The following is a 26,580-nucleotide window of genomic DNA, read 5'->3' on the forward strand; positions in this document are numbered from 1 at the left end:
AAATATATTCTCTATTTTCTTCTTGCCGTCTTCAGCTCTCTTCTATCTCATGTATATATGAAATAGTTAAGGTATATTTAGCTATATTTTTATATACTTTGGCAGGTAAAATTAACGTATTTGAAATTGAGATATTTCTGGAGGGTTTTGGATACAGTAAACAAATTAATCTCATTTCCAGAAATTCATTTAATGGACTTTTTACCTCTGCTGATAAAATCTCTCAATTCTGTGAGACACGGACCCTCTAATACCATTTTTGTACATAATCCTTTATTTAGGAATTCAGCTTGTTTACTTCCTACCTATCAGTTACTTTACTTCAGAGGGATTATGCTGATTTAAATAACTCTAATAGTGTATTTGCTAGGATTAGTTTTGACTCTGAGAGAGGAAAACAAAAGCAAAATAACATAGGCTTAAAGAAGACAGAAAACTCTTTCTCTTTTTTGTAAAACTCCAGAGACAAGCATCCAGAGTTGACCTGGTACTCCAGAGTATTGGAACAAAGCTGTTGCTCTCTTGTTACTCTAACATTTTTGGCCTTCATTCTTAAGCTGTAGCCATCAGCCCATATTGCAACCAGCAGGAAGAAAGGAAAGGAAAAAGCACGTTCCTTCCTTTAAGGATACTTCTGAGAAGCTATATGTACCATTTCTTTTGCATTCTATTGGCCAGACTTAGACACATGGTCACATGTACCAGGGAAGCTGGGAAATTGAGTTGTTATTCTAATAACAATGTGCCCAGCTAAAGTTAGGGTTCTGTTTAGAGGAGAAGGAAAGTGGATATTAGAGGACAGGTAGTATTGATAGTTTCTGCCACAATTGTAAACTAAAACATTTTAGAACATAATTAGCTGCTTCTCTTCTTTAGGTATTGCTTGTTTAAAAAGGTTAGATTGTATTCTGGGCAACACTTCTGAATTTTACCCCATTTTACTATTACTAAGTGAATGTTCCAAAAACAGTTTTGATCATGTTAATCTCCTAATCAAAAACTTTAGTGTTTCATTGCCTGTAAGGATAAAATCTAAACTCTTTTAGCACTGTCTTCCAGAACTGTAGAGTCCACTCCCAAACAACTTTCTAACACTAGTTCTCACCTCTTTTCCTTATAAATTCCATAATCAAATGCTATATACTTGTTCGGTTTCTTAGATGCTAAGTTACTTTCCTGACACCATTCTTCTGTTATGTAGTCACCCTTTTTTTTCGATCTTAATGTGTATCCCATCTTAGCTCTCTTCTAATGCCAAAATCAGTTGTCTAGAGTTCTGTGGTACTCCCACCTGCAATTAGTTTTTCTTTCTTTGAATACCGATACCTCTTTTTCTGACTGTTTCTTATGGCATATCTGTTTATGTATGTGACTTTTTGCCCCAATTTTCAATTATTTTCTAAACGCATTTCTGAGTCATCTTTTTTCTTCAATATCACTAACAAAGCCTTTCACATAATACGTACTTGAGAGACATTTAAAAATATTTTACATCAAGTTCCTGTCTGTATAGTGTGTTAATTTCCCTTTCATAGATTCCAGTGCTGCTGCTGCTGCAGAGCACTCAGCTCAAGTAGGAGACCCAGAAATTAAGAACTCGCCAGACACTAAAGCCATTACACAGAAAGAGGAGATCCATAGGAAGAGGACAGTTCCCGAGGAAGCCTGGCCAAGCAATAAAGAATCCCTACAGATCAATATTGAAGGTAATGGGATTGGGTTGTGTGTGAGTGTGTGTGTCTGTGTGTATGTGAGGGTCAGTGTTAGTGTGTTTCCATTTCATTCTGATGAGAATATAGCCTCATGGTTAAACAAAAATTCCTTTTCTTTTTTTAAAACTTTCTTGTGTAAAGTACTTTGATGCTACTATTAGGTTACTATATATATAGATTTGTAAAATAATTGTTACTTTTTGGAAAAGATATTAGCAACTTAGAAACAGGATTATAAATAAATACCTAAGGCTGATAGTTTTAGAAGTGAAGTATCTTGTCTCAGTCCCCAAACAGAGACAATCTTAAAGGCATTCCAGAAGACTATAGCAAAGACAGTGAGACCATCAATACAAACTTTTAAAAAATTACAATAAATCACATTTATTTCTATTTGTCCATGGGCCTCTTTTTCTGACATAAAAGCATATAGAACACAAGACATTACTACCTAGCCATCAAGCTTTACCTCTTAGAGGAAGATGGAACAGCCTACATAAGGAGAGAAAAGAGTCAAGGAGCTAATCTACCCATACTGGATTTTGGAAATAGTCCGGGTTCAACTGCTTACATCAAGAATATACAGAATAAGTGATTTTTTGACAATAGCCAAGACTACACAATGGGGAAAGGATAGTCTCTTCAACAAATGGTGTTGGGAAAACTAGATATCCATATTTAAAAGAATAAAGGTGGACCTTTTCTTTACACCACATACAAAAGTTAACTCAAAAAGGGTTAATGACATACATGTAAGACCTTAAAACCATAAAACTCCCAGAAGAAAACATAAGGGGAAAGCTTCGGGACATTGAACTTGGCAGTGATTTCTCAGATGTAACACCAAAAACACAGACAACAAAAGCAAAAATAGACCAATGAAACTACATCAAACTTGAAAACTTCTGCATGCGAAAGTAAACAAGAGTGTGAATAGGCATTCTACAGAATGAGAGAAAATATTTGCAAATCATGGATCTGATAAGGGATTAGTATTCAGAATATATAAAGAACTTATGCAACTCAATAGCAAAAAAAAAACCCAAGCAACTTATTTTTAAAAACATAACTTATTTTAAAATGAGCAAAGGACTTGAGTAGACAATAGAAGATATACAAATGCCATTTCAAGCATATAAAAAGATGCCCAATCTCTCTAATCATAAGAGAGATGCCAATCAAAACCACAGTGAGATATCACTCACACCTGTTAGGATGACCACTATCAAAAGAACAAAATAGCAAATGTTCATGAGGATGCAAGGAAATTGAAACCCTTGTTCACCATTGGTGGGAATGTAAAATGGTGTAGCTATTAATGTAAAATAGTATGGAGGTTCCTCAGAGTAATAAAAAAGAATTACTATATGATCCAGCAATCCCACTGCCACTGCGGGGCATATAACCTAAAGAATTCAAAACAGGACTTCAAAAAGATACCTGTATAATCATGTTTATTGCAGCATTATTTATAATCAAGAGGTGGAAGCAACCCACATGTCCATCAGCAGATGAATGTATTAAGAAAATGGGAATTATTTGTCAATAAAGAAAATATGTTACATACATATTTGTATTGTGTACAATACAAATAGTGTATTGTGCAGCCTTAAGAAAGAAGGAAATCCTATCACATACTACAAGGTAGGTGAACCTCAAGAACATTATACTAAGCAAAATAAACCAGTCACAAAAAGATAAATACCATATGGTTTCTTGCAAATGTTGCAGGATTTAGGAGGATGAGAGAGACCTGGGGTTTAAACAGGAGAATCTTTTATTGAGTGCACTCAGGCCCAGCAGACTCACGTCCAAAGGCTGGGCCCGGAACAAAGACAGCACTTGACTTTTATACACACTTCACAAAAGGGGGTGGGCTAGCTTGAAGCAAGCTTACAGTGGCATGAAAGCGGGGATACAGAAGCAGGACGAAGACAGTTAATCAAATTGTAACAGATTCTTAACTCAGGATTGCACATAACCGTTGCTCTGCAACCCAGATGTCCATTATCTAGGTTTGCCTAGGCACGGGCTTATCCCATAACCTTCACTATGGTGCCCAGGCAGCTGTAGTTCAGGCCTACTCAGGCTTCTCATGACCTTCATTGTACTTCTTAGATAAAACAGAACACTTAAAGTCACTAATTACAGAGAACAGGAATCTATAAACTCATTCCATAAAACAAAGGAAAATTTGTTTTTTCTACTCCCTATTTTGAGGGAGTGCTGGGAGAGTCTCCAGAGCACATTAGATAATATTATCAAGACTTTTCCTGGGTCTGGGCTGTGCCTGTTGCTGCCTCTGGGACAAGTCAGCCTAATTCAGGAAAACTGACTTCTCTTTCTTTTTAATTTTATTTTTATTTAATTTCCCACCTCAATATGAAATACCTAAAGTAGCTGAAATCATAGAAATAGAAAGTAGAATAGTGATTGCCAAGGCTTGTGAGAGGGTGGACAGAGAATTAGTATTTAGTATGTATAGAGTTTCAGTGTTACAACATGAAAGAGTTAGAGATTGTTGCACAACAATGTGAATATACGTAACACTACCGAACTGTACACTTAAAAATGGCTAAGATGGTTAATTTAATGTCATACTTTTTGTCACACACAAAAATAATACATAAGATGAAGAAATATAACATTGCAGCTTTACAGGGGTTAGTGTGGGAGACATAGCTTGCAAAAGAAAGATGGAAATATAATCTGTAAAAGCATACTCTAGAAGATAAGAAAATTTTTTCTAAATGTTTTACACTCTGAATAATTTTAGAAGACATGAAGTATATGAAATAAAAATTGATAGAATAATGAAATGGAAAGGGAAATTTAGGGGATAGGAGAACAAGATGAAATGAAAAAAAAAGTAGCAGTTAGAAGAAAGAGATGAAAGCAATTAAAAAAAAATGATGGAATTTGAGGACTGACAGTGAAAATCCAACACAATGATATCTGTTGTTGCCTCTAAAGAAGATAATAGAAAAATAAAGATATAAGGAAGAATGGAACTTACAATTGTATGTATGTATGTATGTATGTATTTTTAGACATGGAGTCTCATTCTGTTGCCCAGGCTGGAGTGCAGTGGTGTGATCATAGCTAACTGTTGCCTCAAAACTCCTGGGCTCAAGTGATCTTCCCACCTCAGCCTGTAGAGTAGCTGGGACTGTAGGCACATGCTACCACATCTGGCTTGAATCTGCGATTTAAAAGGGCGTACCAAGTCCTAGGAAAATTTTATATATAGTGTCCAATACTGAGATGTATGTTTGCGATAGTACTGAACTTTAAAGAAAAAGAATGAATCATGCAGGCCTCCATACAGAAAAAACAAGTAGAAAATGCTAAAAGACAGGGGGACAGGTAGAGGACAGGGAGGTTAAAGGAGGTATAAATGAGCAAACTTCACCTTTAAAGTTGTAAAATCAAAAAATACATGTGTAAGTAAGTATAGTGTTGAAAATTATAGGCCAGACGCAGTGGCTCACACCTGTAATTCCAGCACTTTGGGAGGCTGAGGTAGGTGGATCACCTGAGGTCAGGAGTTTGAGACCAGCCTGACCAATATGGAGGAACCCCATCTCTATTAAAAATACAAAATTAGCCGGGCATGGTGGTGCATGCCTGTAATCCCAGCTACTCAGAAGGCTGAGGCAGGAGAAGCGCTTGAACCTGGGAGGCAGAGGTTGCAGTGAGCTGAGATCATGCCATTGCACTCCAACCTGGGCAACAAGAGTGAAACTCCATCTCAAAAAAAAAAAAAAAGAAAATTATAAAGTTTACCCCTAAAAGAGTTAAAATTAAACTATAAAACATCCAAAATATTTAGAAAAACAGGTAAGCATGGAGGTAAAGGGAGGGAAAAAGAAAACAGTAAATTTGTAACAAAAACAAAAAATTGCCATAAAATGAAAGACAGCAAAGCATGCAAGTCTATATACGAGTAAACTAAATTCACCTATATTAAAGAAAAAACTTCTTGGATTATATTAAAAAACAAACCCAGTTCCATGCTATATAACAAACATATCAAAAGTAAAATTACTGAGAAAGGTGGAAAGCAAAAAGAAAACTTAGAGATGTATCAAAAAGAAATTTGGGGACATTAATATAGATGAGGTTAAATTCGCCAAAAGTTTTGCAGGAATTGAAGAAGTATATTTTTATACTGATTTGCAATCCACAATGAGGATATTTTGCATAAATCTTTAAACATCAACTAACTTAGCATAAAAAATTCATAAAACGAAAACCAGGAGCTCAATCAATAAGAAAATTTATGTTGCCTTAAAAAAGAATGAAGGAGGGCGGGGTGCAGTGGCTCATGCCTGTAATCCCAACACTTTGGGAGGCTGAGGCGGGCGGATTAAGAGGTCAGGAGATCAAGACCATTCTGGCTAACATGGTGAAACCCTGTCTCTACTAAAAGTGCAAAAAAATTAGCCGGGCATGGTGGCGGGCGCCTGTAGTCCCAGCTACTCAGGAGGCTGAGGCAGGAGAATGGTGTGAACCTGGGGGACGGAGCTTGCAGTGAGCCGAGATCATGCCACTGCACTCCAGCCTGGGTGACAGAGTGAGACTCCATCTCAAAAAAAAAAAAATGAAGGTATGGAATTATATGAAAACAACTCCTAGGATAGATTGTGAGGCAAAAGGTGCTTAATGGGGGGATCAGACAGTGGAATTTGCTTGTAGGGAGAAAAAAAACAGACAACCCTAGGAAACCTTCAAAGAGAAATGGACAAATACAAAATAATACTGGGGAGCTTGAACACACATAATTAGCTTATGACAGATCGTGGAGATGAAAATTGTTTTTTTTAAGTGAAGTTTAAAAAACGCCTGGGAACAATACAAGTAATGAGGTTGATGTGGGGTGTGTGTGGCTGTGTGTGTGTGTGTGTGTGTGTGCATGCGTGCATAAACCTATGTGGGTTAAACTTAAAAAAAAAAAACACCCTTTCCAAAAGACCATAGAACATTTTTTCATACAGCTTTATTCAGATATAATTTACCCATTTAAAATATGTAGTTCAGGCCGGGCACAGTGGCTCATGTCTATAATCTCAGCACTTTGGGAGGCTGGGGTGGGTGGATCACTTGAGATCAAGAGTTCAAGACCAGCATGGTCAACATGGCGAAACTCCATCTCTACTGAAAATACAAAATATAGCCAGGCATGGTGGTGCATGCCGATAATCTCAGCTATTCAGGAGGCTGAGGCAGGAAAGTCACTTGAACCCGGGAGGCAGAAGCGGCAGTGAGCCAAGATCGCACCACTGCACTTCAGTCCGGATGACAGAGCAAGACTGAAGTGCAGACAGAGCATGCACACACACACACACACACACAAAATCAAATATGTAATTCAATGATTTTTACTGTATTCACAGATAAGTGCAATCAACCATCACACTAATCAATTTTAGAATATTTTCTTCACTTCAAAAAAGAAACCCTGAGACTTAAGCAAATACTGATCCACTTTTTGTCTCAGTAGATTTCCCTATTCTGGACTTTCATACAAATGGGACCATTAAGTTGGGGATATAACATGAAACTTAGGGCCCGCCCATAATGAAGAATGTTAAAGGAAATTCCCATGTAAAGTAGGCCTCCAGTGGGCTACACTCTTACTGTAAGAATAAAAGATAAACACGTCCTTGTAGAAGGGGACGGGAAGAAAACTGCCTGTTTTAACCTTGATAATGAGTTTGGGGAGAGAAGACAAAATTTATCTTCAGAATTTATAACCACAAACTAGTGTTCACACAGGTTTACAGTCATTAATTTTGTACTGGTATAATTTATTAGTGCAGTAAACTACATGTGTGTTCTGAAAAACCTCAAGCCCAGAATTTATTTAACAATGGCAGTAGGTTGGTATTGCAAACTCACATGCCTTTCGGATGCAAATGCACATCTCTCTGAAGAAACTTCAACCCAGACCTCAAAATATTCCCTAAAATACCAAGCTCATAGTCAAGGCACTATTAGTAGAAACACTATCAACAACAAGAAACAGAAATGAGACCCACAATGACAAATTTCCAGGATTCCTTGGCAAAATGCCTGATTCTCAGACTGGGACAGGAAATATATTAGATGAGCCTGAACCCTTTTGTGGTGCCAGAAAGTAAAGAAAAACAAAAAAATGCACAGGGATGGGGAATATGTCAATGGAACACAGGAACCAAGTAAAAAACTTCCCAGTGGCTAAAGCTGGGACAATTTCTGTAGTATAGCAATAGTATTGGATCATAACCAAAGTATAAAATAAATACCTATGAGTCCATACTGATATAAGTAAATGATTTAATAAATAAATGGGGGGAAATGACAAGTCTCCTGTGCAGAATTCTAAATAATGTATGTAGACATTCCACCCTCAAGGAGGTGGAACATAACTCCCCACTCTTAACTAATGGGTTGCACATAGTAACTTCCTTCCAAAGAGTGTATTTTTATAGGAAGGGGGAAAAAGAATAACTGTATAGTGAAGAATTCTGGCAAACTGACTCAGCCAGGTCATCAAGATCATCATCAACAGTGGTAAGTCATGTTGATAGTATGTACCCTTAATATGTAATGAGAAATATATTTTAACTTTGAAATCTTCTTCCCAAAAACCCATAACCCCAGTCTAATGAGAAAAACATGAGACAAACTCAAATGAAGGACATTTATACTTGACCAGTACTTCTCAAAACTGTCAAAGTCGTGAAAAACAAGGGATGCCTAAGAAATTCTCACAGACCTAAGAGAAGCCTAAGGAGACATGATAATTAAATGTAATGTGGTATCTTGGATAAAATTTTGGAACAGAAAAAGAACAGTATGTACAAAACAAGGCAACACAAAGTATGGACTTTGGTTAATAATAATGTAACTTTATTGATTGATTCATTGTAATATATTGTATTAATGTAAGGTGTTAATAGGGGAAACTGGGTATGGGATATAGGGAATCATCTGTACTGTTGTCACAGTTTTTCTGTAAATCCAAATTATTCGAAAATTAAAAGTTTATTTTAAAAAATTAATGCATTCTGACATTAAAACAGGTGGATAGATAGATGATAAATAAGAAATTTCATCTTTTTAAAGGAAACACTTTACAGCTTCTCTTTGGCATAACCAATTTGCTGGCATTACTGCTTTTGCACTTTGGGGCTACTACTAACTACAGTTAGGGTTACTTGAGCACAGGCAGTGCAGTATCATGACAGTCACCCTGATAACCCAGACAGCTATGAAGTGCCTAAGGGGCAGGTACTGTAAACGTATGGACATGCTGGATAAAGGGAGGATTCACATCCTAGGGTTGGATGGAGCAGGATGACAAGAGATTTCATCATACTACTCACAACGACGTGCAATTTAAAACTTAGGAATTGTTTCTGGAATTTCCCATTAAATATTTTGGGACCATGGTTGACTATGGGTAAATGAAACCTTAGAAAGCAAAACCACAGATAAGGGGGACTACTGTATTCACACCTAATGTGTGGGGTTTCCCCTCACATTAAGCAGTTCTGACACTAACAACCTGTACCTAGCACAGTCCTCACAGGTTATGGGTTCAGTCCCACAAGACTGCCCACCACTTCAGATACCAATTGCATGGCTTGGCCTCCTATACTTCTGACCAACTAGCTCCAAATTGGGGTGGTGGGGAGAATCCCATGACCCCCTCCTCAGATTTGGTAATTTGCTCGAATGGCTCAGAAAACTTAGGGAACATTTTCTTACATTTCCTGATTTCTTGATAAAGGGTATTTCAAAGGATATGCATGAACAACCAAATGAAGAGATACATGGGCAAGGTATAGGGAAGGTGCACAGAGCTTCCACGTCCTCTCTGGGCCTGCCATCCTCCTAGCTTCTCCTGTGTTCACCAAATGTGAAGCTCTTCAAACTCTGTCTGTTAGGGTTTTTATGGAGGTGCCATTACGTAGGCAATATTGATTAAATCATTGGCCATTGGTGATTGGCTCAACCTGCAGTCCCTGTCCTCTCCCCAGAGATGGGGGGTTGGGGCTGGAAGTTCCAGCCCTCTAAACATATGGTTGTTCCCTTGGTAAACAGGCCCCCTATCCTAAGGGGCTTTCTAAAATTCACCTCATTAACATAAACTCAAGTGTGATCAAAAGTGACTTGTTTTGAATAACAGAACCTCCTTGAACCTTTATCACTCATTCCTGAACTGTTTCAAGAGCCAGGTACAAAAACCAAATGTCATAATAAAAGATGCCCTATTGCTGTTACCACGTTTTCCTAAATGGAAATTACAAGAGTTTTAGTAGTTCTGGCGAGGAGCTAGGGATAAGGCAAAAATATGTATTTATTATATCACAGTATTACAATTTACAGCGTATTTAAATGAATTATACAGTGATAATAGTAAAAGGATGCTACTGGGACAAGAGACTGATACATCAGTGAAAATACTTAAATACAGTGGGCACTTACTCTATGATAAAGGTGCCATTTCAGATCCATTTGTAAAAAGATGGATTATTCAACAAATAATGCCAAGATGCTTTGCTAGCCATTTGGAGTATTGTGAGAATTTTAAGTTGTAGCCCTACTTTACTCCTGTCACCAAAATGTAAGTATAAAAGATCCAAGTATAAAAAAGAGAGATCATAAAAGTTCTGGTTATCTGACTTTTCTAATAAATTTGAGCAGAAGAAGGCTTTCAAGGTCTGGCAAAATCTTGGAGTCATAAAGCCAAAGATTTGATAAATGTGTATATTAAAATTAAAGTGTCCTCATGGTAGAAAATATCAATGCAAAATCAATTTATAAATGAAAAATGGGAAAACAATTTTTAAAAATTGAGAAACTGAGAAAAGGGGCTAATTTTCTTACTATGCAAAGAGCTTTTTACAAATCAATGACAGCCTAAAAGGAAAACAAAGGACCTGAACAAAAAGTTTATAGTAAAAGAAATGCAAATGGCCATTAAAGATATGAAGAAATACTTAACTGTCTTAATAAAGAATGTACTAAACCACAAATTTTGTTTTACCTGTCACAATAGCACAGATGAAAAGATTTGATTATCCTTAGTATTGTTGAGTACATGGGGAAACATTCATGTACTCTTATAAGACTATCATTAGAAGTGCAAATTTGTTGCAACATTTTTGAAAGTGTGGAACAATTGGATGATATCTAACTAATGTTGAAATAAATATTCCCTTTTCACCCAGACTTCCATTTAAGGGAATTACAGATACACAGATAAAGTTGTACCCAGAAAAATAAAATAAAGTTACACATAAACACACAGACAAATGTTCACTGCAGCATGCTTTGGAAGAATAAACTATTGGAAACAACCTAAATATTTGGTTAAATTTTGGTAAAGTAAATCAGTTTAATATAAAATGTTTGTAGATACACAAAATCTTGCTTTGAACAAGTAGTTTTACTCTACTTGGCAGGAATTTTTCTGTAAGAAAACTTGTTTAATATTGGTTATCACCAGAAAGTGGAACTAGGAGGTTCAGAGATAACCAGGAGAACTTTACTTTTCATATTAAATTTGTCTGCATTATTTGAATATTTTGCATGTTTAATTTTTAAAAGTCTGCAGTTCTAGGTATGAAAGATATTTAAAAATAAATGAAAAGCAGTAAATGATATTTTCAGTGTACTTTTATATATTCTGGGAGAATTTTGCAAATGTTATGCATAAAATTAATTCCATTATCAGAAGTAAATAACTACTTCAACTTATCTGACCTTTACTCTTAACAAAGTGTCATGAGATGATGGTGATTATCAAATCCTGTTGTTCTATAAAGCCCTTTATACTTAAGGAATTCAGCTTGCTGCTGCTTCTGCTGCTTCTTTTTTGAGATGAAGTCTCGCTGTGTCGTCCAGGCTGGAGTGCAGTGGCACGATTTTGACTCACTGCAACCTCCACCTCTGGGTTCAAGCAGTTCTCCTTCCTCAGCCACCACAGGAGCTGGGATTGCACGTGTGCACCACCACACCTGGCTAATTTTTGTATTTTTAGTAGAGTTGGGGTTTCACCATGTTGGCCAGGCTGGTCTTGAACTCTTGACCTCAAGTAAGCTATCCCCATTGGCCTTCCAAAGTGCTGGGATTACAGGCATGAGCCACCGTGCCCAGCCTTCAGCTTACTTATTTTCTACTATTCTCTCTGTATTTTACTTCAGTCCCAGTCTGGGAGGACTATGTTCACTGAAAATACTGATATTAGGGAATAAACATTTTAAAGCAATGTTATCTATTTCCTTATCGTTTCACTTACTGCTTTAATGAATTCTAGATAGCCCTTCAGATTTTTGCTTTATTTATCCTGTTGCCAAGGTATCCTTCCTGAAATACAGCCATAATTATGTTACTCCCCTGTTCAAAATGGTATACTGGCTCTTCATTTCTTTCAAGAATAAAATTTAAAGTCCTTGGCCTAGTGTTCCAGGCCCTGTAGAATTTGGCCCCAAATAACCTTTGCTACCTTACTTTCCTCTGCTTTATAAATGAAATAAGCCATACATACTGAATATTTGCACTATCTCCTATTGCCTCAGTGCTTTCCTACTTTTATGCTTTTGCTCATGCTATTTGATGAAGCAGGGGAAAGGCCAGCATGATTGAAGTATAGTTATCAGGAAGAGTGGTACAAAATGAGGAAGAAAAGTTATGTATACTTGTACTTCTTGTTAAGGAGTTTGGGCTTTGTTCTCAGTGTAAGAGAAGGTCATTGAAAATTGCTAAATAGAAAATGACAAGTCCAGCTTATATTTTTAAAAGACTACTTTGACCACTATTTGACAAATAGATTGGAAAAGTACAAGAAGGTACAGGAGACCTATTAGAGACTTGCAGTATTGTGACACGAAATAGAAATAGATATGTGATTGTTTGGTGAAGGATTAATGACAGGAACAGGAAGAGGAGGAAGTTGGAACTATCAAGAATAACTCCCAGATTTTGGCTTGGGCAGTAGGATGATGTGCCATTTACAGAGATGTGGAAGACTAGGGGAGGTACAGTTGTCAAGGAGGCTAGAATAGAGCTCAGTTAGATGGCTGTGACATCCAAGTGGATATATCATGTATATAGTTGGAACTCAAGAAAAATCATAGCTTGAAATGTAAATTTGAAAATAAGTAACAGCATGAAAATGGTACTAAAAGCCACAGGGAGAGATGAGATTACCTAGAAAGAGAATATAGAATGAGAACATTTCCTGGAATTGGCCATACATTGAGGTCATTGATCATATTAGCAAGAGCAGTTTTAGTCCAGGAGTATGGCTGTACTCTGCAGTAATTTGAAGAGGGAATTGGGGTAGGGAGAGAGGTAAAGGTGAGGAAAATAGGTTCCTCTTTAGAAGCTTGGCTATGAAGAAGAGCAGAGAAGTGGGCCAGTACCTGGAGGAAGATGTGAGGATTTTCTAAACATACATACTAAATGATGTTTTCAAGCCATTGGAAATGATCCAGTAGAGAGGGAGAACCTGAAAGATAGAAGAGAGAGATGATAGGGAAAGGAAGCAAGGTCTGGAAGGGAAGATGAGTTGGGCTCCAGAGCAGCAGTGGAGGAAATTGCCTTTAAAAGAATGGGAGAGGTGATGCTGTCTCTGTATCCAGAAAGGTTATGGGAGCAGGTGGATTGGCATAGGTGGCAGCTGCCTCAGGACATCCACAGAAAGTGATCCCTTAGCCCAGAATGTTCTTCTGCCTGTTTGTTTGTTTAGCTCTCATTTTTACTTCACATCTCATCCTCCTCAGAGAAGTCTTCTCTAGCTACCATTTCCCAGTTAAATTTCTCTTATATCAGCTTGTTTTTGTTCTTTGTAGCCCCTAATTTAGAATTATATATTTGTTTGTATTTGTTCAGTGCAGAAGCTGCAGTCTTAACCTGTAGAATCTAAATGAAATCTCCCAATTTGTAAATGTTTCTAGATAATTCTAAAATTGTATAGTCTACATACTTTAGGTATAAATGCAGGCCCTGTGTGTCCCACTCTACTCTGGGGAAGTCCGTAGGGATTCCTAGAGTATTTCATGAAAACTCTGCTTGCCAGTAATCTATAGTGTGGGTGAAAAGCATCCCATCATTGCATGTGTGTATCTTTGTTTCTGACCATGATGTAGAACTCTAAAACAGTGTTTTGATGTCATATTAGAGATTAGAATTAGGGTTTATGATTGTGTCTTAGCTCATTCCTGCTGCTGTAACAAAATTCTGCAGATCTAAGATCAAGGCACCAGCAGATTGGGTGTCTGGTGAGAGCCCAGTCTCTGCTTCCAAAATGGTGTCTTGTTGCTTTATCCTCATGTGGTGGAAGGCAGGGAAAGGCCAAACTGGAGCCTTTAGGCCAAAGGGCACTAATCCCATTCATGAAGGTGGAGCCTTCATGACCTAATCACCTCCTACCTAATACTATTATATTGGGGATTATGTTTCAACGTGAATTTTAGAGGGACTCAAACATTCAAACCATAGAAAATTGTAAGATATTATGTCTAAAAATGCCTTTTTGATATAAAGCGATGGTTGTCAAAAAGTGAAGATAGAAAGTGGTAAATTTTATGTGTTTTTTACCACAATAAAAAAAATTTGGCAAAAAAGTCAAGATCATCCACAGAAAAGGAATTTCAAAGGGCTCTAAAATATGTAAAAAGAGTTTTTAAAAAAATTTGTCCATTTAATTACTGATTATGAGAATGAAGTGTCAGGTTTCTTAGTCGAATATGGGGTTACCAATATCTGTCAGGTTTAATAGCAGGATTAATTAAAAAAAATAGATGCAGAGCATATATCATAACACCCTACACGGAACAGGTGGTAAATACATATAGCAGTTGCTTTTATGATCTGGAGAACTGAAGTGCCTTCCCCAAGGTCACATAGCCGGTCAGTGGCAGAGCCCAGGCCAAAATTCATGTCTCTTAAACTTTTACTGTACCAGTGAGGCTACTAAGAACAAGGCATGAGTCTTTTGTGCAGGCAGTGAATTTTCTGATACGTTATATAAACTATTCTTTCCTTTAGTCTTTGTTCTGTATCTAAAGAATTGTGAATAGTATTTCTAAACAGAATGCTAATTTTTTAAGTTCTTTCAAAATCTTTTTTTCTCCTTTTCAGAGTCCGAATGTCATTCAGAATTTGAAAATACTACCCATTCTGTCTTCAGGTCAGCAAAGTTTTACATTCATCATCCCGTACACCTACCAAGTGATCAAGATATTTGCCATGAATCTTTGGGAAAGAGTGTTTTCATGAGACATTCTTGGAAAGATTTCTTTCAGCATCATCCAGACAAACATAGAGAACACATTTGTCTTCCCCTTCCTTATCAAAACATGGACAAGACTAAGACAGATTATACCAGAATAAAGAGCCTCAGCATCAATGTGAATTTGGGAAACAAAGAAGTGATGGATACTACTAAAAGTCAAGCTAGAGATTATCCAAAATATAATGGACAAATTAATGATCCAAAAAGGGATCAGAAGGTCACCCCAGAGCAAACAACTCAGCACACTGTGAGTTTGAATGAACTGTGGAACAAGTATCGAGAGCGACAGAGGCAACAGAGACAGCCCGAGTTGAGTGACAGGAAAGAACTGTCCTTGGTGGACCGACTTGATCGTTTGGCTAAAATTCTTCAGAATCCAATCACACATTCTCTCCAGGTCTCAGAAAGTACACATGATGCTAGCAGAGGGGAACGAAGTGTGAAAGAATGGAGTGGTAGACAACAGCAGAGAAATAAGCTTCAGAAAAAGAAGCGGTTTAAAAGCCTAGAGAAAAGCCATAAAAACACAGGAGAGCTTAAAAAAAGCAAGGTGCTTTCCCCTCATCGAGCTGGGAGGCCTAATCAAATTAAAATTGAACAGATTAAATTTGATAAATATATTCTGAGTAAACAGCCAGGTTTTAATTATATAAGCAACACTTCTTCGGATTGTCAGCCCTCAGAGGAGAGTGAGCTGCTCACAGATACTACCACCAACATCCTTTCCAGCACCACTTCTATTGTCGAATCAGATACATTGACCCAAACAGATAGAGAGATGGCTCTGCACGAGAGGAGTAGCTCTGTTTCCACTATTGACACTGCCCGGTTGATTCAAGCTTTTGGCCATGAAAGAGTATGTTTGTCACCCAGACGAATTAAATTATATAGCAGCATCACCAACCAACAGAGGAGATACCTTGAGAAGCGGAGCAAACACAGCAAGAAAGTGTTGAATACAGGTCATCCCCTAGTGACTTCTGAGCACACCAGAAGGAGACACATCCAGGTACATGGCTACAAATTCCATCTGGCAATGTGACTGCCCTCTTCATGGACTTTTTAGTTAAGCTTTGCACACAGGTGAAAAAAGCAAGCCATTTGCCCTTTCCTCTCAATACCATTTCTTACCAACTGGAAAAGAGTGAGAAAGTGTAGTACAGTGCTATTGTGAGTTGTCATTATTTTCATCAACATTCATTTACGAATTACCTTTTGAATGAAGGGCTTTGCTGCTAGATCCTTCAGAATCTGCAAAGTTTACCCCCGAAATGGGGGAGCTTTGAGGTTAGAATGATCTCTATCCTGAACAATATTGCCGGGTTTATGTTTATTTGTTTTTTTTTTTTTTAATTCATTCCTCTCTGTCTTTAAAGAAATATATTTGAGGTTCTTTTAAACACACACACACAGACAAACACATAAATAATACAGGTTTGTTTTTTTTTTTTTGTAATCGAAGAATGGAGTTGATTTGAAAAATTGAAGCGGGGGTGAGCTACAATATAATTTTTTAAAAATGAGTAAATAAGGAATTGTGAATAATGGAAAGACAAGTCAAAGCCAGAAGGAAGATAAATAAGCCTTGTGGATGTGGTTGCTAGAAAAGAGCTACAAATTTGGCTTTATGTTTTCTAGCACTTAGTGTTGCTAGAATTTTGTGATCAATTACAGTCATTTTTTAATATAAAAAGAACAAAATTTTTAGAAACATTACAGATATTTCTGATACAGAGACCTAAGATAAATTTCTCTCATCTGTCTTCTTAAAGAAGGCACCGCAGTGCAACAAAGGGTATCCTCCTATAAGGCCATTATCACATTCCTTAGTTTATGGTGTTAATAAGGGAGATCTCAAGGGTTCAATAAATGTAAGCCATTGCTTTAACCCAAGAGGAAAATTTCAAGTATCACTAGACATGCTCTCCAAAGAAGGATGCTTGCAAAATGGTTCAGTGGAGTATGGAACGAAAAATATTTGAATTTATATTCATTTTTCCCAACTTTTTAAAATTTATATTTTTGTGTATATTTTATGAGTACAGTAGTGACATAACATATAAATAAATATCTATTTTGACCATTTATGCCAAAAAAATTTTTTCTCAGTGGGATTACATGATCAAAAGAAATTGGAGACCACTGGTCTAGAGAAAGGGAGGCATGAGATGTTCAGACAATTTATTATAAATATTATTTCTCATCATTGAGCTTTTAGCAGTGTTTACATATATAAATAACAGAGTATGCTTTTTTCTAAAGTAAGTGAAGAATTGGGAATGATACAGAGTAAGGCTTTTGTTCCATAGGGGAGATAGATAAATGGATCCAGGAGAGGGTTTGTGTGTGTGTAGTGAAATACACATGACATAAAGTTTACAGTTTTGATCATTTTCAAGTATATAATTCTGTGGCGTTGAGTATATTCACAGTGTTTTACAACCATCACCACTATCTATTTCCAGAAATTTTTTATTAACCCAGTGGAAACCTTGTACCCATTAAGCGGTGACTCTCTGTTCCCTCTTCTCACCAGCCCCTGGCAACCAGTAATCTATTTTCTGTCTCTGAGGATTTTCCTATTCGGTTGTTTCATATAAATGGAATCATTTAATATATGACCTTGGCATCAGGCTTCTCTCTCTTAGACATAGTGTTTTGAATATTCATCCATGACATAACATGTATCAATACTTCATTGCTTTTTATAGCTGAGTATTATTCCATTGCATGTATATGCCACATTTTGTTTATCCATTCATTTATTGATTTGGGTTGTTTCCACTTTTTGGTTATTGTGAATAGAATATAGAATGTATATAGAACATTTGTGTACACCTGTCTGCAATTCTTTTGGGTATATATCTAGGAATGGAAATGCTGGGCCATATGGTAGTTCTGTGGATTAGCTTATTGAGGAACTGCCAGACTATTCCATAGTACCTGCACCATTTTGCATTCCCATCAGCAGTGTATAAGGGATCCTCCAACCCTCCTCCTTTTTTCCACAGCGACTGCTTTAGTTTATATTCGCACCAGCAGTTCACAAGGGTTTCAATTTTATTGCATCCTTGCCAACTCTTATTTTCTATTTTTTAATATATAAACTAGCCATCCAATTGGGTGTGAGTATCATTGTGGTTTTGATTTGCATTTCCCTAATGATTATTCATGTTGCACATCTTTTTATGTGCTTATTTAACCATTTGTATATCTTCTTTTGAAAAATGTCTTTTCAAGTCATTTGGCCATTTTAAATCTGGCTGTTTGATTTTTTGGTTTTTGAGTTGTCTGGATTTTCTGTATATTTTGGATATTGATCTCTTACTAGATACATGATCTGAAAATATTTTCTCCCATTTTGTAGGTTGCCTCTTTCACAGTCACTCTGCTGACCGTGTCTTCTGACATACAGAAGTTTTAAATTTTGATGTAGTCCAATTTAGCTATTTTTTTTTTGTTTCTTGTGCGTTTGGTGTCATATCTTAGAAATATTTGCCAAATCCAGTGTCATGAAAGTTTTCTTCTTAAGAGTTTAATAATTTTAGCTTTTACTTTTAGGTCTTTGATCCGTTTTGAGTTAATTTTTGTGTATGGTGTAAGATAAGGGTCCACCTTCATTCTTCTGCATGTGAATATCCCGTTTTCTCAACATCATTTGTTGAAAAGACTTTGTTTTTTCCCCATTGAATGTTCTTGGTACTCTTGCCAAAAATGGTTTAGCCATATATGTGAGGGTTTTTGTCTGGGCTCTCTATTATGTTAGTCTGTATATCTCTCTTTATGCCAATACTGCAGTGTTTTGATTTACTGTATATTTATAATGAGTTTTGAAAGCAGGTAGTGTGAAACCTGTAACTTAGTTCTTTTTTCAAAATTATTTTGGCTGTTTGGGGTCCCTTGAGATTTCATGAATTTTAGTAAATATTTCATTGTTTTTAATACTATCATATGTGCAATTTCTTAATTTCATTTTTGGATTATTCATTGCTAATGTAGAGGTATATAAATAATTTTTACATACTAATTTTGTATCTTGCAGCTTTGCTGAATTTATTAACTCTTTTTTCGTGTGGATTTTTAAGGATCTCTAGGATTTCATGTTGAGGAAGTTCCCTTCTTTTTCTATTTTGATGAGTGTTTTTGTCATCAAAGCATTTTGGTGTTTGCCAAATTCTTCAGCATCTATTGAGATTACTAGTTTTTTCTTTTTCTTTTTCTTTTTTTTTTTTAGACAGAGTTTCGCTCTTGTTGCCCAGGCTGGAGTACAATGGCGTGATCTCAGCTCACTGCAACCTCTGCCTCCTGGATTCAACCAATTCTCTTGCTTCAGCCTCCCGAGTAGCTGGGATTACAGGTGCCTGACACCATGCCGAGCTATTTTTTTGGATTTTTAGTAGAGACAGGGTTTCACCATGTTGGCCAGGCTGGTCTCGAACCCCTGACCTCAGGTGATCCACCCCCACCTCGGTCTCCCAAAGTGCTGGGATTACAGGCGTGAGCCATTGTGCCTGGCCTGTTTTTTTCTTTTATTCTGTTAATATGGTGTATATTTATTGATAATCATATTTTGAACCAACTTTAACATTCCTGAGATAAATACCACTTGATCATAAAATTCTATTCATATGCTGCTGGATTCAGTTTATTAGAATTTGAAGAGGACTTTTTACATCTATATTAACAAGGAATATTGGTCTATAGTTTTTTTGTGATGTCTTTACTGCCTTTATATCAGGGTACTACTGGCCTTATAGAATGAGAAAGTTTTCCCACCCCTTAGTTTTTGATAATGAGTTTAAGAAGGATTAATGTTAATGATTGATGTTAATTCTTTAAATGTTTGGTAGAATTCACCAGTAAAGCCATCTGGTCCTGTGTTTTTCTTTGGGGAAATTTTTTTGTCATTATTGATTCAATGTCTTTTAAGTCTATTTAGATTTTGTTTCTTCTTGAGTCAGTTTCTGTAGTTTGTGTTTCTAGAAATTTGTTTATCTTTTTTTTTTTTAAATCTGTTTCATTTATCTCCATTGAATCTGCATTATTACTTCTGCTTGCTTTGGATTTAGTTTTTTTTTCTTCTCATTTCTTATGATTCAAAGTTAGGTTATTCATTTGGGATTATTCTTTAATGTAGGCATTTGTAGCTATAAATGTCTCTTTGAGCCTTGCTTTTGTAGATAAGTTCTGCCTTCATTGCTTGCCATAAATTTTGGTATGTTTTGTCTTCTTTTTCATTGAAAGTGTTTGCTGATTTCTTCTTTGACCATTGGGTGTTTAGGACAGTGTTGTTTAATTTCTACCTGTGAATTCCCCACCTTTCTTTGTTATTGATTTCTGGTTTTACTTCACTGTGATCAGAGAATATATTTTGTATTATTTCAATCTTTCATTTATGACCTTGCATATGATCTGTCCTTGAGAATTTCACATGCATTTAAGAAGAATGTGTATTCTGTTGCTGTTTGGAGTGTTCTCTATTGTGTTAGGTCTAGCTGGTTTATAATGTGGTTCAGGTCCTCAATTTCCTTATCAGTCTTTTGTCCAGTTTTTCTATGGCTATCAGAAGTGGATTATTGAAGTCACCAGCTATTACTGTGGAACTATCTATTTCTCCATTGAAATCTGTCAGTTTTTTGCTTCATATATTTTAGGGCTCTGTTGTCAGATGTGTGTATGTTCATAATTGTTATATCCTCTTCATGGATTGATCCTTTTATCAGTACAAAACCCTCTTTTTGTCTCTTGTAACAATTTTTAATGTAAAGTCTACTTTATCTGATATTAGGGTAACTACCCCAGCTCTCTTTTGGATAACTATTTGCATGGAATACCTTTTTTATCCTTTTAATTTCTAACTCTGTGTGTCTTTGGATGTAAAGCAAGTCTCTTTTAGACATAACATAGATGGTCATTTTTTATAATCGATTCTGCCCTCTCTGCCTTTTAATTGGCGAGTATAATCCATTTACATTTAATTTCATAAGAAAGGACTTACTTTCCCCGTGTTGTTTGTTTTATGTCATATCTTTTTTGTTTTTCATTTCTACTGCCTTCTTTGTATCTAATTGATTTTTTGTAGTGTACCAGTTTTATTCCCTTTTCATTTCTTTTTTTTTTTTTAAACATTTCATAGTTATTTTCTTACAGGTTACATTGGGGATTACAATTAATATCTTAAACATATAACAACCTGATATGAAATAAAACCAACTTAGCTTCAATAATATACAAACACTGTTGTTAATACATCTCTGTTCTTCCCCTTAACTTTAATGATACACAAAAACTGTGGGTAGACATCTCCGTCCCTTCCTCTTTAATTGTTACAGTCACAGATTACATCTTCATTTTGTCACCACTAAAATAGATTTATAATTATTTTATGCATTCGTTTTTAAAATCAGATAAGGAAAAAGGGAAGAGTTACAAACCAGAAGTATAATAGGGACTTTATTTTTACCTATGTAATTGTCTTACCCTTATTTCTTATGCCTTATTTCTATGTATATGCTTTAAGCCTTATTTCTGTGTATAACTTCAAGGTATTGTCAAGTGTCCTTTCATTTCACCTTGGAGTACTCTCTTTATCATTCCTTATAGGGAAGGTCTACTTGTAACAAATTTACTTTTGTTTAGCTGGGAATGTCTTTAATTTCTCCTTTATTCTTTTTTTTTTTTTTTGAGATAGAGTCGGCCTCGGCTGTAGTGCAGTGGCACAATCTAAGCTCACTGCAACCTCCACCTCCCGGGTTCCAGCAGTTCTCCTGCCTCGACCTCCCAAGTAGCTGAGATTACAGGTGCCTGCCACCACGCCTGGGTAATTTTTGTATTTTTAGTAAAGACGGGGTTTCACCATGTTGGCCAGGCTGGTCTTGAACTCACAACCTCAGGTGATCCACCTGCCTTGACCTCCCAAAGTGCTGGGATTACAGGCATGAGCCACTGTACCTGGCCTTATTTTTTTTTTCTTTTTAAGACGGAGTCTCACTCTGTCACCCAGGCTGGAGTACAGTGGCGCGATCTTGGCTCACTGCAACCTCCACCTCCCGGGTTCAAGTGATTCTTCTGCCTCAGCCTCCTGGGTAGCTGGGATTACAGGCGCACACCACCACACCCAGCTAATTTTTGTATTTTAGTAGAGACGTGGTTTCACCGTGTTGGCCAGGCTGGTCTTGAACTCCTGACCTCAGGTGAGCCACCCACCTCGGCCTCCCAAAGTCTCCTTTATTCTTAAGTTTTGCCGGAGATAGATTTCTTGTCTTACACTTTTTATCTTTCATCATTTCAAATATGTCATTTCACTGCCTATTGTCTTCCATGGTTTCTGGTGAGAAATTAGCAGTTAATCTTACCGAGGATCCCTTCTGTGCTTGCCCTTGCTCTTACTGCTTTCAAGATTCTCTGTCTTTGGCTTTGACATTTTCATTATAACATGTGGCTCTCTTTCAGTTTTTCCTACTAAGAGTTCATTGAGCTACTTAGATGTTTAGATTCATGTTTTCCCCTTATCAAGTTGGAGGAGTTTCCAACCATTATTTCTCCAAATATTCCTTCTGCCCCTTTCTTTCTCTCTTCTTTTGGGATTCCTAATATGCATCCGTTGGTAAGTTTGATGGTGTCCTACAAGTCTCTTAAGCTCTGTTCATTTTTCTTCATTCTGTTTTCTTTCATTTTCTATTTTTTTAGAGTAGGGTTTCACACTATCTCCGAGACTGGAGTACAGTGATGTAATCATAGCTCACTGCAGCCTCGAACTCTGGGCTCAAGAAATCTTTCTGCCTCAGCTTCGTGAGTAGCTGGGACTACAAGGCATGCACCATCACACTCATCTCTTTCTGTTTTCTTTCTGTCCCTCAGAGTACGTAATTTCATTTCACCTATCTTCAAGTTCACTGATCTTTCATCTGTGTGATCAAATCTGGTATTGAACTGCTCTAGTGAATTTTTCATTTTAGCTCTTGTACTTTTCAGCTTCATATTTTCTATTTGATTCCTCTTTGTCTTCATTGATACTCTCTTTGTTGAGACATTGTTCTCCTCATTTCCTTTAGTTCTTTATCCATGGTTTCCTTTAGCCCTTTGAGCACGTTTAAAACAGTTGATTTAAAGCTTTTGCCTAGTAAGTCTACTGTGTGTTCTTCCTAAGGGAGAATTTCTATTTATTTCTCTCCTCTAACCCGTGAATGGGCCATTCTTTCTTGTTTCTTTTCATGCCTCATAATGTTTTGTTAAAATTTTGACATTTTGAATATTAAGATGTGATAACTCTGGACATCAGATTTTCCTCCCCTTCTTTAGGGTTTGTAGTTACTGCTTGTTGTAAGTTAAAGTTGTTGGTTTACTTAGTGACTTTTCTAAATTATGTTTGTAACGACTGTACTGTTTGTTGGTGTGTGATATTTCTGTTCCTTTAGCTCAGTAGCTAGCCACTTGTTTGATAGAGATTTTCTTAATGCCTGGGGCCAAAAAAAGCAAAAGAAAAAAGAAAATTCCCCAAGTCTTTGCAGATTTTCTGCATTTGGACACTCCTTCAATGCTTAGCCAGGCCATTCACAACTCTGCCTTAGACTTGCTTCCTGCTTGTACTGAGCCTAAAGATCAACCAGTGATGAAAGCATCTGGTCTTCTCAGGTCTTTTCTGAACATGCATCTTGCTCTGTGCATGCACTTTCTAGTTTCCCTGGTATACATGGGAAATTTTCCAAGCCCTTATGCCCCAAAGATTCTCAGTTTTTCTTTCCTGCTTTTAGTATGTCTGTTGTTTCCCTCGAACTGTTAAGTTTTGCTCCAGGCAGTAGTGCCTTGTTCATTTGGTTTTCAATATTTTCAAGGAACATTCTTCCTCTATAAAACTACTTTTTCACTCTAAGAGAGTTATGTTAGGCGAAACTAAGGCAGGTCCCTTGTGTCAGTCCACGGTTAATACTCAGACATGTCAAAACAAACACAATTCCTTGGGAACAAGGTACTACTCCGTGCTCTCTTTGGGAGCAGATACCTACATCAGGACCAAGGGCTGCCATCTTTAAGACCACCATGCTAGGTAAGGGGATAGCAGAAGGCTAAGTTAAAATGCTACAAAGTTCTTCTACCTTGTGCTGATGGCCTTTCTCCTGGTTTAGCAAACACTTGGTTACTATAAACCTTTGACTATCTTCTAAAGTTCAGATAAGGTTGGTTTTGACAGTTTTCCATATTTTTTGGTGTTTCTAGAGAAGGCACTGTCTCCCTTGGAGGTCTCTACTCTACCATTTTTGCTTGTCGTTCCCAGGTGGAGTTGTGCGTCCCTCTGACCATCAAAATAACTAGAGTGACATCAATATAAGGGTACATGATGGGCATTCTTTTTTTTTTTTTTTTTTTTTTTTTTTTTTTTTTTTTGAGACAAGTCTCTATTGCCCAGCCTGGAGTGCGGTGGCACAATCTCAGCTCACTGCAACCTTTGCCTCCTGGGTTCAAGTGATTCTTCTGCCTCAGCTACCGAGTAGCTGGGACTACAGGTGTGCACCACTATGCTTGGCTAATTTTCTGTAGTTTATAGAGACAGGGTTTCACCATGTTGGTCAGGATGGTCTTGATCTCCTGACCTCGTGATCTGTCCGCCTTGGCCTCCCAAAATGCTGGGATTACAGGCGTAAGCCACTGTGCCCAGCCTGTGTTACATTTGTAATATATTTGCCTTTGATTTTACTTCATCCAGTACAGTTTTTTTAAAATTTGCGTTTGCACTATTGCTCTTTGCCCATCCTTTTAGCCTTTTTGAGTCGCTTCACTCAAGTGTTAGTAACATCTGAATTTAACTTTTTTCCCACCCAATCTGAAGGTCTCTCTTTTGAAACAAATTTATTCCATTTAAGTTTATTGTTGTAAATATGTTTGATTTAAATTTTATTATTTTGGCTTTTTTTCATTCTGATATATTTATTAAATAAAGGTTTGTTCAACTAAATTTCATTTCAAAGTAAGGAGAGGGGTGAATTTCTTGTGTGTGGTGAGAAACACATACCAAAAAATTCCCTTCTTAACTGTTCTTGTGTGCAAGTTAATAATGTTAAATGTATTCACACTATGTTGAAACCAATCTCCAGAACTTTTTCATATTGCAAACCTGAAACTCTATACCCATTGAACAGCAACTGCCCTTGTCCCCCTCCCCCAGCTCCTGGTAACCACTATTCTGCTTCCTGTCTATGAATTTGATTACCTTAGATACCTCATATGAGTGTAATCATACAGATTTGTCTTTTTGTGACTGACTTATTTCACTTAGTGTAAGATCTTAAAGATTCATCCATGCTGTAGCATGTTATAGGATTTCCTCCCCTTTTAATTCTGTATAATATTCTACTGTTTACATATACCACATTTTGTTTATCTATATTCATTGATGGACATTTGGGTTGTTTCCACCTTTTAGCTATGGTGAATAGTGCTGCTGTGAACATGGGTATGTAAATGTCTTTTTGAGACCTTGCTTTCAATTCTTTGGGATACATACCCAGAAGAAGGATTGCCAGATCATATAGTAGTTCTATTTTTAACTTTTTGAGGAGCCTCAACACTGTTTTCCATAGTGGTTGTACCATTTTGCAATGCCACCAACAGTGTACAAGGGTTCTAATTTCTTTACATCCTTACCAACACTTTTTTTTTTTTTTATAGTAGCCATCCTCATGGGTGTGAGGTAATATTGTTTTGATTTGCATTGCTCTTATGCTTAGTGATACTGAGCATTTTTTATATGCTTTTTGGCTATTTGTATGTCATCTTTAGAGAAATGTCTATTCAAGTCCACTTTTACTTTTTTTTTTTTTAGAGGCGGGGTCTCGTTTTGTCCAGGCTGGTCTTGAACTCCTGGGCTCAAGCAGTCTTTCCCCATTGACCTCCCAAAGTGCTGGGATTATAGGTATAAGCCACCATACCTGGCCTGCCCGTTTTTTAATTAGGTTATTCGATTTTTGTTGTTGTTGTTACGACTGCTTTATATTTTCTGTGTGTTAACCCCTTCTCAGATACATGATTTGCAAATATTTTCTCCATTCAATAGGTTGTCTTTCACTCTGTTGATTGTGTCCCCTGATGTACAAGTTTTTAAGTTTAGTGTGGTCCCGTTTGTCTATTTTTGCTTTTGATGCCTGTGATTTTGGTGTAATATTCAAAAAATTATTGCCACATTAAGTGTCATGAAGCTTTTTCTCTAAGAGTTATATGGGTTTAGGTCTTACATTTAGGTCTTTAACCCATTTTGAGTTAATTTTTGTACATGGTATAAGATAAGGGTCCAATTTCATTCTTTTGCATGTGGATATCCAGTTATCCAAGCATCATTTGTTGAAAAAACTATCCTTTTCCCACTGAGTGGTCTTGGCACCCTCGTCAAAAATCATTTGAACATATATGTGAGAGTTTATTCTGGGCATGTTTTCTTATTTCATTGGTCTGCTTGTTTGTCTTTATGCTAATATCACACTATTTTGATTACTGTTCCTCTGGTAATATGTTTTCAAATCAGGAAGTGTGAATCCCCCAACACTGTTCTTGTCTTTCAAAATTGTTTTGGCTATTCAGGATTTC

At 36.8% G+C, this 26,580-nt stretch overlaps 1 protein-coding gene across 7 annotated transcripts in view; it reads left to right on the plus strand.

Annotated features, from left to right (window-relative positions):
* ALMS1 (ALMS1 centrosome and basal body associated protein) overlaps window positions 1-26,580 on the plus strand; it is a 234,530-nt gene that overhangs the window by 154,332 nt on the left and 53,618 nt on the right. For 6 of the 7 annotated variants that reach the window (XR_010115578.1, XM_063617469.1, XM_055242943.2 and 3 more), the window contains 2 exons: window positions 1,536-1,706; window positions 14,850-16,012. Coding sequence is in view for 6 of the 7 variants with exons in the window: in XM_063617469.1 (XP_063473539.1) it covers window positions 1,536-1,706; window positions 14,850-16,012 (1,334 nt within the window). In the remaining variant the exon portion in view is untranslated. Of the gene's footprint in view, window positions 1-1,535; window positions 1,707-14,849; window positions 16,166-26,580 lie in introns of those variants that run through there. The other variant, XM_063617472.1, reaches the window with a different exon arrangement.

The sequence above is a fragment of the Symphalangus syndactylus genome, chromosome 14 (genome assembly GCF_028878055.3).
Source record: "Symphalangus syndactylus isolate Jambi chromosome 14, NHGRI_mSymSyn1-v2.1_pri, whole genome shotgun sequence".
In the NCBI taxonomy this organism is placed as follows: domain Eukaryota; kingdom Metazoa; phylum Chordata; class Mammalia; order Primates; family Hylobatidae; genus Symphalangus; species Symphalangus syndactylus.